Raw genomic sequence first — 11,007 nt, 5'->3', positions numbered from 1 at the left:
AACGTATCGGACGCTCTCGCCGTCAGGGTCCCACACGGCACCCGATGCTCATCTGCCCCGACGGAGAGCAGCAATGTAGAAAGAGGGATGGAAACAAGAGCGAACTGTAGACGAGCCGGGATGGAAGGGGTTTGGTCGGTCTCGGGGTCTTTGCCGCTTCACGATCCCAGCCCGACTACGCGGGGGGCCCGGGGGGCTGAGGACCCCTCTCCGAAGGCCCCCGTCCCCCACCGCCTGGGGGTTCCGGGGAGAGTCCCCCGTCAGTGAATCCTCAGAAACTCAGGGGGCAAAGCACAGAACTGACAGTCAGGAGGTCCGGGTTCAAGTCTCAGCCCTGCCCTGGCCCACCGTGTGACCTCGGGTAAGTCACTAAACCCTCGGGGCTTCAGTTTCCTCATCTGTACAAAATAAGATCCCGGCTCTCCGTCCCTTCGTGGATTGGGTGCGCTCTAGGTGACGTGGTCAGATTGCAATCTCATCACCTTGTACCTTCCACAGCAGCAGCGTGGCTCAGTGGGAAGAGCCCGGGCTTGGGAGTCAGAGGTCATGGGTTCTAATCCCGGCTCTGGCGCCTGTCGGCTGTGTGACTTCGGGCGAGTCGCTTAACTTCTCTGTGCCTCAGTTGCCTCATCTGTAAAATGGGGATTCAGACTGTGAGCCCCACGTGGGACAACCCGATCACCTTGTATCCCCTGGCGCTTAGAACGGTGCTTTGCACGTAGTAAGCGCTTAACCAGTGCCATCGTCATTATTATTACCACTCCACAGAAAGAGTAGGGCATTTTTTGAGCACCCACTGGGTGTAACACACTGTACTGAGTGCTTGGAAACATACGAAACGAGCAACTGACACATTCTCTGCCCACCAGGAGCTCATCCTACAGCGGGGGAGACAGATATAAAAAAATCTTTACAGACAGAGTAATCGAAAAATAGAATTGAACGAATAACTGAAGATACATATATACATATACAGGCATACATATATACACACAATGCAGTCCATTCCCCGCAAGCGGAGTCTACTCGGTGGACGGGAATAGATCGATCCGGAAGTGGCGGAGACGGCCGATGGGGACAACAGCTTGGAGTTCTCTTGGTGGGCTGGAAAAGAGAACTAGGGACCGATTTAGGTAGAGTCAGGGTAGCCAATCCCGAGCGCCGCGGGCCCCGAACGTGGGGGCGGCGGGGTGCGATCGTGCCGTCGGGCCTTCGGGGATGGGGGAGCGGTCCTTCCTCTGCTTTTTCTTCTTTCTCATTAACAAAGTAGAGAGAGAGTGGGACAGGGAGACGAGGCGGGGAGAGGGCTGGGGGACCAGGGAGCAGCATTAGGAAACGCAAGCAGCCCACCGGATAAAGGGAGGAAAAGGATAAAAGAGAATGAGGAACTTTTCTCAGGCTCACAGCTCAGGAAACGGGACTTCTTTTTCCCCTCTGTAAGACAATAACCCTCTCGCAGTCCCTGTGAATATTGGGGTCTCCGTTTCTTTATCCTCCCCCGGGGCTCCCTCTCTGCGTCTCTCTTTCTCTTCGGCCCTGCGCTTTCTCCCTCTGTTGCTCACTCTTTCTCCGTGTGACCTTCTTCCTGTCTCTTTCTCCCCTCCGTGCTCTCCCTCCATCACTCTCTCTGTGTGTCCCTTTGCTTCTTTTCCCTTTCTCTCTCTCCCCATCTCTGTCTCTGACTCGTTTTTCCTCTCTATTTCTCTGCCTTTTGCTCCTTCGCTATCTCTTCCTCTCTCTCCTCCCTCCGTTTGGATCTTTCTGTCTCCGACTCCGGGTTTCTTTCTCTGAGACCTCTACTGTTTCTCTGTCTCCTTTTCCCTCGTACTTTCTTTCTGCTCCCGTCTCTCTGTTGCCCTCTCTCTGTTTTTGTCTCTGTCTTTCCTTCTCCCCATCTCTACTTCTAACGATTTCTCACTCTTTTTCCTTCTCCCATTTTCTCTCCTGTGTTTTATCTTTTTCTTCCCCTCATTCTCCCATTCCATCTTTCTCCCGTTCTCCTTCTCTCGCGCTCTCCTTCTTGTTCTCTTTCTCTCCCTCCCTCCTTCGCGGAGTAGCGGAATGCTTTCCCTCGACACTTAACGCGCTTACCATCTGCCTCGTCATCCGCTTCAGTCTTCCGGCGGAACCGTGAAGTTTAGGAATGACCGACGAGGGTCGTCTCGCCTGAATGTCCTCGACGGGTCCCCCGGGGCCACGGGACCAGATTATCGTCTGGGTCTCAGTTGAAAAACCACACGGATCTTTCAGATCCCACAGGACAACGAGACGGTGCTACCCAAATCGGGCAACTGGTCACCTTAGCTCGGTGGATTTCGATGGGAGAGCAGGCTCCTTGGGACTCCAGGAGGGATCCGGGTTAGACTCGGGAGATCCCCTCTTCCGGAACGTTCTCATCCTCCCGTCGCCGTAGATGATCGGGAAAGGACCGACGACCGAGAAGGCGAACGATAGCGCCGTGTGGCCGTTCACCAGCGGAGGAGATTTCTCTCTCCTATTCATCGAGACGCTCAGGGTGATGGCCTGCCTCCCGTAGAGGAGGACGTAGAGGGTGACCAGGGCGACGACTCCCTTGGCCGCCCCGACCTCGGGCGTCGCTCCGGGAGAGCGTCCGGGCCCGCGGAGGTGGCGGGCCCGCCGGCGGTGTCGGTGCGGGACGGACACCATGTGGCCGCTGGCCGCGCTCACGAGCCCCACGAGGAACAGATCCCGGAAGGAAGTGACGGCCGCCACGGCCAGGGTGGCCGCGGGACCGGCGCCGACGGTCGAGCAGCATCTGAGGTCCAGGATGAGCCGGACGCTGCTGCCGTTCTGGGGGCCGGTCATGTGGATCGGCGCGGTCACGTCCACTAACATGTTGATGACCCAGGAGAGGAGACAGAGGGGGAGGATGCACTTGGGTGGTCTGGCCCTGACCCCCGCCCACCGGGAGGTGCCGGGGCCGAGGGTGACGGCCTGGAAGACGCTCGGTAGGCAGGTGGTGCAGATGGCGAGGCCCCGGGCCGCTCGGTAGAAACACAAGAGGACTTCACGTCCCGCGGCGTCCAAGGAGTTTCTCCATCCCCAGGCCGACAGGACCTCGGGGATCCCACTGGTGAGGAGGATGAGGGCGTTGGCCGAGGCCGGGTGACCCAGGATCAGGTCAGGGGAGCTGGGGTTACGGCTGGCGGAGACCACACGGATACAGAATAGGAGGAGGAAGACGTTGGCCGAAACCCCCGGGCTGATCTGTAATAGAGTGGCCATCCGAAAGGAGAGCTCAGTGCCGTCCATTGCCTCGAATTTCCCGACAGGTTTCGGGTCACCCTAGAAGATGCGAGAGGGGGAGGGAAACAGAGAGGGGGAGGGGGAGGAACGGGACGAGGGCGATGTGGAGAGGGCGGGGCAGAAAATAATGGGGGAAAGGAGTGACAGAAAAAGGAGATGGAAAGAGGAAGAGGGGGAGAAAAACGAAGAGGAAAAATATGGGCAAAAAAGGAGAGGGGAATAAGCTAAAGACAGAAAAGGAAAGAGGGAAAGGGGAAGAAAAGGTGAAGAGGGAGAAGCAGAGAAGAGGAAAAAGAGAAGAGGAGGGAGCATTTTTCCACGTTCAGTGAAACATTTCCGCCTCTCCTACAGACGGTCGCATCAACCCTGTAAACTTCTCAGGCCTCCGTTCTACGCCCTGTCAGTGCCGGGATGAAAAGAGGAATCTTTCCTCCAAGTTGTCTGAAAATCAGCCAGGCTCCGTCCGATAAAGCCTCCGTCTCATAATAATGCTTCCTAACGAAATTAACGGTACCGATAACGTGATAACAATGATGATAATACAATAAGTGCCTAATAGTGATCACAACTAAAACAAGCAAGGGGAAAATGGGGGGCGGGAGGGGTAAGCGTTTGCGAGGGGGCTGAAGCTGAGGGAGGGGAAGACCCGAGGAAGAGACTAACCTGGGCTTTTCTTGCCGCCCCTTCGGTCCGGAGCGGATTAATGGCACGGTGTGCAAAATGAGGGCCCGGAGTCGGGTCAGGAGCGGACTTCCGAGACCAAGGCCCGCCAGGACGTCGGCAGCGGCATCCCGGGTCAGATCAGCGTGTCTCTCCGGCCCGATTCTCTCTCTCCGCTCTGATTCCAAAGGGCCTTGAAAGAGCTGAGGCGCCCTTTCCCCCGGGGAAAGCGTCTGCCAACTCTGTTGTACTGTACTCTCCCAAGTGCTGGGTAGAGTCCTTCTCACCCAGAGAGCAATCGGGAAATAGCATCGACTGATTTACTGACTGGACACCCATCCCTCACTCTAATGTCCTCAGCCTTCCCCTCTGACGATCCGTCAGGAGCCGAGGAATCCGAGCCTGAGTTACGGGACACGGTCCTATCCCCCGTGAACACCTCCAGCTCCTCCTGTTTGGGGGGCCGGGGGCGTCTCCCTGAGGGCCGCGACAGACTCCGTCCAAACTCTCCGTCCGGGGGGGGTGCGGACAAGGAAACGGAGATTGAGGCCGTGGGCGTCGGGTCGAATCCCACACCGAACTCCCTCATCTTCTCGCTCAAACCCTGCTTTCCCGTCTTTCTCATCACTGTAGGTAACACACCTTCCCTCCCGGTCTCTCAAGCCCATAACCCGAGCGTTTCCTCGATTCATCCCTCCAATTCAGCCCGCGCGGTCAATCCGTCACCAGATCCTAGCGGTTCCACATTCACATCAAGGCTAAAATCCACCTCTTCCTCTCCGACGACAATCCCGCCGATCCAATCGCTCATATCATTCCTTCCTTACCGGCATCGGCCTCCTCGTCGGTCGCCCTGCCCCCGGTTTATCCCCGCTCCAGTCCGCATTTCATTCTGCTTCCCGGATGATTTCTCTGAGAAATAGTTTAGTCCACGTCTCCCCGCTCCAGTGGTTCCCTGTCTACCCGTGCTGTCCGACAGAAGCTTTACAGCACCCGATCAGCTCCGCCCTCATAATAAAAGTAATAATATTTCTTGGGTTCGTATCATGCGCCAAGCACTGTTCTAAGTCCTGGGGGTGGATACAGGTCAATCAGGTTGGACACAGTCCCTGCCCCACACGGGACTCAGTATAAATTGTCATTTTACAGATGAGGTGACTGAGGGCCCACGAAGGTAAGCGACTTGCCCGAGGTCATACAGCGGGCGCGTGGGGGAGCTGGGAGACCTTATGTCTCCTACTACCCGTCACTCCCACGATGCCAACCTGCCCGCTGTACCTCAGTTTCCTCCGTCTTGCCCCGACCTTCGACCGCATCCCTCCCTCTGGCCGGAAACCCTGTCCCCCTTCACATCCGAGAGACCACCGCCCTTCCCACCTTTAAAGCCTTATTTAACTCACGTCCCCTCGGAGGCCTCCCCCGACTAAGCCCTCGTCTCCTCTCCTCCCTCTTCCTTCCTCCTCACTTCCGTCCTCGGTCCTGATCCTTTTCGGCGCCTACCGTCCACCCCACCCTCCGCCCCACGGCATCTAAGTACGTAGCCATTGCGTTTACTGTCCGGCTCTTCCCTGTGCACCGTAAGCTCCTTCTGTCTGTCCGTCCTTTCGGGCGTTTTCGTGCATTCGATCGCTTTTACTGAGCGCCTTCTGTGTGCCGAGCGCTTAGCACTGTATTGGCTATCAAGTCCGTACCATCCGCCAGGCGCTCTACTGGGCTCTAGACACGAGCTAATCAGTTCGGACGCAGTCCGGGCCCCACGCGGGACTCGCGGTCTTAATGGCCCTTTCGCAGACCGGGTAACCGAGGCCCGGAGAAGTTAAGCGACTTGCCCGAGGTCACACAGCACCCGGGCAGGGAAGGCGTCTACCGACTCCGTACTCTCCTGACTATTCAGGGCGGCGTTCTGCACCCGGGAGGTGCTCGATAAGGACCGCCGATTGACCGGTCGGTGGGTTCAGGGTTACTAAGGACGCCGAAATAGGAGCGGAAGGGTGAGCGGAGAGGGGTGGGTTGAGAAACGGAAAGGCTCGGGGGAGAGGCGGATACGGACGGGACAAACGGGACGCTGACCTTCGCTCCTGCGATGTGTGCTTCCCGCCCGGCCACTGGTGCCGCCGAGGCCCAGTGGGGATGTCCTCGGCGGTGCCGTCCACGGTCCCCGGCCTGCCCCCGCGGGAAGCGGAATGGCCGGAGGGCGGCTCCGGGAGAACGGGGACCCGCGCGGGGCCCCGGGAGACCCGGGTGCAGAAGGAAGGAGGGGGAAATCCGCGGCCCGGGGAAGCGCGGGCGGTGGGGCGGTCAGCCGCCGTCCCTCTCCCACCCCCCCCCCACCCCACCCCGGGCCGCCACACGAGAGCCGGCCCGGATTCCGGGCCGAAGCCTCGGACTATCCTAAGGAGAGCCCTGAAACAGCACCGCCAGAGAGATGGCTTGATCCCGCTCACCCGTCTCCATCGCTCGGGCCGGCCGGCGGGGCAGTTCGCGGGCGGCCAGGCTTCAGCGAGGCAGCATTTATCGGCCTCGTCGCCCCCATCCCCCGGGGAACGATTAGCGCGTACCCCAACGGCGGGGGGATGGTTGAGCGCTAATCTGCTCTGACGCTCCGCCGTCCCTGGAAATGCCCCGCTCCCCTCCCTGTCGCCCACCGATCCCGGCCAAGATGAGCCCAGATCTCCCCCTGCACTTACCCGCCGCCGCCGGACCGGCAGAGATGCCCGTAGAGGGACGCGGCGGCACGGACGGCGTGTCCCGCGGCGCCGGGGACGTCCCGGCTCCCGCCGGGAGCCGAGCCCGGATCGCTAGCGCGGGTCTGACGCCCGCCCCCTCGGGGTCCCGCCCGCCTTCGGAAGTGCCAGTCCGAAGCACCGCAGGCCACCGCGTGCCACGAATCCCGCAGCGGGAGAGAGATGGGAGCTCGCGATACGGGTGTGGATGCAGAAATCCAGGGAGGAGACGAGATCCCCTATGGCGGTTAAAGTGAAAGAGTGGAAAACCCGCAACCCTGGCTCGGTGGGACTCCCCGATCATGGAGCGAGAGGTGGAAGGAGAGTCGGTTTATGCTGCTTTTCCCCCTAATAAGGCCTCAGAGGTGGGGAAGGCAGCGGCCTGGCATTTAAGGAGGGGGAATCCCGGGACGGAGGGGGGACACGGGCATGATAGACGACGATGATGATAATAATAATGATGATGTTGGGATTTGGTTCAGCGCTTACTAGGTGCCGAGCACTGTTCTGAGCGCGGGGGTAACGATAATGATAATAATGATAATGTTGGTATTTGTTCAGCGCTTACTAGGTGCCGAGCACTGTTCTAACCCCTGGAGTAATACTACTACTACTACTAATAATAATAATAATAATAACGTTGGGATCTGTTCAGCGCTTACTAGGTGCCGAGCACTGTTCGAAGCGCTGGGGAAGATATAGGGTCATCGGGTTGTCCCACGTGAAGCTCCCAGTGAATCCCCGTTTTCCAGATGAGGTCACTGAGGCCCAGAGAAGTGAAGTGACTTGCCCACGGTCACCCCGCCGCCGGGCGGCCGAGCCGGGACCCGAACCCATGACCTCTGACTCCACCGAGCCACGCTGCTTCCCTGAAACAGCGTGCTTAGTAAACGTGGTGCTCGGGAACACCAAACTGAAGGTGTTTAGTGTTTCCAGGAGAGAGGGGTGTCCAAGCGGTAAATCGATCCATCGACTAATGCTATTTACTGAGCAGACGCTGTTCGGTGATCCCCGTATTAAGCACTCGGGAGGGTGATAATAATAATAACTGTGGTATTTTTTAAGCTCTCGCTATGTACCGGTCACTGTACTAAGCGCTGGGGTGGAAAGTGTCAAATTGGGTCGGACACAGTCCCCGTCCCACGGGAGGCTCACGGTCTCAATCCCCACTTTCCAGGCGAGGTAACTGAGGCACAGAGAAGTGAAGCGACTTGTCCGAGGTCGCACAGCGGGCAACCGGAAGAGTCGGCATTAGAACCCACCATCTTCTGACTCCCAGGCCTGGGCTCGATCCACGGAGCCATGCTGCTTCTCACGTCCGAAGCGGCGAGGAAGAAGCCGTTGGAAGATAAAAGGTCAAATAATAATAATCATCCTGTTTATCAAGCGCTTAACTGTGTGCCAGGCACCGTACTAAGCACCGGGGTGGATACGAGCGGATCGGGTCGGACCCAGTCCCCGTCCCGCGTGGGGCTCACGGTCTCAATCCCCATTTTCCAGATGAGGTCACCGAGGCCCGGAGAAGTGAAGTGACCTGCCCGCCGTCACCCGGCTGCCAAGCGGCCCGGCCGCGATTCGAACCCACGACCTCTGCCTCCCGAGCCCGGGCTCTTTCCACGGAGCCGCGCCGCTTCCCAGGAAAAGGGGGCTCAGGCGGGGGGGGCCTCCAGGAGGGGCGCCGCGGTTGACGGATGGCGAGTCTCTGAAAGGGGAGGGGGCAGGTAACACTAACCATCGTGATGTTGGTGACTGTTAAGCACTTACTACGTGCAGAGCCCCGTTCTAAGCGCTGGGGGAGATCCAGGGGAATCGGGTCGTCCCCCGTGAGGCTCCCGGTTAATCCCCGTTTTATAGATGAGGGAACCGAGGCACAGAGAGGTCAAGTGGCTCGCCCACAGTCCTACCGCTGACGAGTGGCAGAGATGGGATTCGAACTCATGACCTCTGATTCCCAAGCCCGGGCTCTTTCCAGTGAGCCACGCTGCGGGGGTGGTCCCGCGAGCCAGGAACCGGGGGAGGGGAAGGAGGTCGCGGAGACGCGTCTCCTAGTTGGCGAGCGTAGAGATTTCGCGGCGGACGGGCCCCGATGGGGGCAGCCGGGAAGGGCGCCGGGGGAGGCCGGGGACGTCCGACTGCCAGTGACGACCATCCCCGCCCTTTGCTGGCTCTCTCCCGAACCGGCCCCTCCGGTCTAGCGACCGGAGCGCGGCGGGGAGGGCGGATTTCCCCTCTTTAGGGAAATCTCCACCTCCCTCCGCCGCCGCCGTCCACGCCGGGCCTCGAAATCGGGAAATGCGGTCACTTCCATTCTAGGGGATCCCAGCGGGAGGGCAGGCGGCTCCTCGACGAAGGATCCACGTGGGACACGAGAGGGTCCCTCTCCCGGAAGCCCCCCGCCCTCCCGTCGCTGTACATCACCGGTAACGGGCAGTTGAAAGAGGAGGCGGATGCCGAAAGCCGGTGGGTCTTCACCAGCGGGGGAGACTTTTCCTTCACGTCGACCACAGCGCTGAGCGTGACGGACCGGCGGCCACGAAGGAGGACCCAGAGGACGACCGGGGCGACGACTCCCTCGGCCGCACCGACCCCGGGCGCGGCCCCGGAGAAGCGGCCGGGCCCACGGAGGCGACGGACCAGCCGGTGGCGTCCGGGCAGGACCGACGCCGCGTAGCCGCGGGCCGCGCTCGCGCTCGCCACCGATATCGGATCGCGGCCGGAGAGGAAGATCGCGTCTATCGGGGCGGCCTCGGCGCCGAGGACGGTCGTCGGACGATGTCTGAGGTCAAACGCCACTCGAACGGCGGTGCCGTTCAGGGGGCCGGTCACGTACGACAGCGCGTTACTGTCGGCGGGCAAAGGGGGCAGAGGAGGGGACGACGCGCCTGGGCAATTCAGCTCCGACCCACGCCCGCCGGTAAGCGCCGGGGCCGACGGCGACGGCCCGGAAGACTCCCGGGAGGCCGGCGGCGCGGATGACGAGACCCCGGGCCGCCCGGTAGACGCGAAAGACGACATCCCATCCGATCCCATCCGGAAACCTCTCCCTCCCCGGAGGGAAACGGCGGCCGGGATTCCGCGGGTGAAAACGACGACGGGGTTGGCCGAGGCCAGGTGGGCGTAGATCAAGTCTAAGGGGCCGCTCCTGTGGCCGAGGGCGACCGTGTGGGTACGAGACAGGAGGAGGAAGGTATTGACTGACGCCCCGCTGCTGATCCGTGACGGCAACGCCGTCCCAAAAGAAACGTCGCTGGCTTCCGTTCGTGTGAGTTCTCGGTCAGAAGCGAAGGGGAGAGAGGGGGAGGGAGAGTGGGAATGATAGGAATGGGGAGAGGGAGACGGGGGAGGGGGGGAAAGAAAGCGAAGGAGAGAGGAATGAAGGATGCGAGAGGGAAAGAAAGCAGGGGCTGGAGCAAGATGAAAAGAGTGAGAAAGAAAGAGAGAGGAGAGAGAAAAAGCGATACCTGGCGAAAAAGGGGACGCGGGTGAGAGGGAGTAGGGAGAGAATGAGAAGGGAAAGAGAGAGAGGGAAACTAATTAGGCAATCAGAGGTATCTGTGGAGCATTTCCTGCATACGGAGCACCGCACTGAGCTCTTGGGACACTAAAACCCCACGGAGTCGGCAGGTACGAACGTGCCCACGGGGAACTCTCGGCCCGGCCGGGGAGAAAAACGGTGAGGTAAATTACAAGTCGGAGCAGACGGCGGAGGAGACCACGCTTAAGAGCGCCAAGCCTGAGGACACGGGGAATCTCCAGGGCGTAGGGGGTCTGAGGGCACAGTCGGGGGCGGCCTCTCGCGGGACGTGTGATCTGCGGCCGGTCTGGGGGCGAGGGAGGGTGGCGGTCGGTGAGATGAGAGAGGGGACGATGTCCCAGGGCGAGGGGCGCTTGGGGCAAAAGACGGCCGCCCCCGATTAGACCGTGAGCCCGTCTCTATCTGCTGCCGGACGGTCCACTCCAAGCGCTTAGTACGGTGCTCTGCACGTAGTAAGTGCTCAAGAAATACTATCGAATGAAGGAATTAGAAGTACAGAGGATAGTTAGGCGGCAAAGGAGTGAAGTGGGACACTCCGAGCCCCATCGAAAACCCGAACATGCCCAACCCGATTCGTTTTTGTCAATCCCAGCGCCTCACTGACACAGGGTAAGCTTCTTACCTCAATCAGCTCTCCCCCTCCTACCTTACGTCGCCCATCTCGTATTATGATAATAGTAATAATAATATTGGCGTCCGTTAAGCGCTCGCTATGTGCAGAGCACTGTTCTAAGCGCCGGGGGAGATACGGGGTAATAACAATAACGGTGGCATCTGTTAAGCGCTCGCTATGTGCCGAGCACTCTTCTAAGCGCTGGGGGA

General features: G+C 59.9%; 1 protein-coding gene and 1 pseudogene across 1 annotated transcript; both read right to left on the bottom strand.

The window, feature by feature from the left end:
* Positions 1–2,295: 2,295 nt before the first annotated feature.
* ORNANAV1R3241 (vomeronasal 1 receptor ornAnaV1R3241) lies at positions 2,296–3,273 on the bottom strand. Its single transcript, NM_001253633.2, has one exon. It carries the CDS (start codon positions 3,271–3,273, stop codon positions 2,296–2,298), a length of 978 nt encoding a protein of 325 aa, NP_001240562.2.
* On the bottom strand, positions 8,949–9,908 carry ORNANAV1R-PS4027 (vomeronasal 1 receptor ornAnaV1R-ps4027 pseudogene; annotated as a pseudogene).

This window comes from Ornithorhynchus anatinus, chromosome 15, assembly GCF_004115215.2.
Source record: "Ornithorhynchus anatinus isolate Pmale09 chromosome 15, mOrnAna1.pri.v4, whole genome shotgun sequence".
Taxonomy (NCBI): Eukaryota; Metazoa; Chordata; class Mammalia; order Monotremata; family Ornithorhynchidae; genus Ornithorhynchus; species Ornithorhynchus anatinus.
Note: the sequence above shows the minus strand (reverse complement) of the source record. Positions and strands in the feature narration are given on the sequence as shown.

Excerpts from the sequence above, each read along its gene's own strand:
- ORNANAV1R3241 (NM_001253633.2), bottom strand. The coding sequence starts at position 3,273 with ATGGACGGCACTGAGCTCTCCTTTCGGATGGCCACTCTATTACAGATC.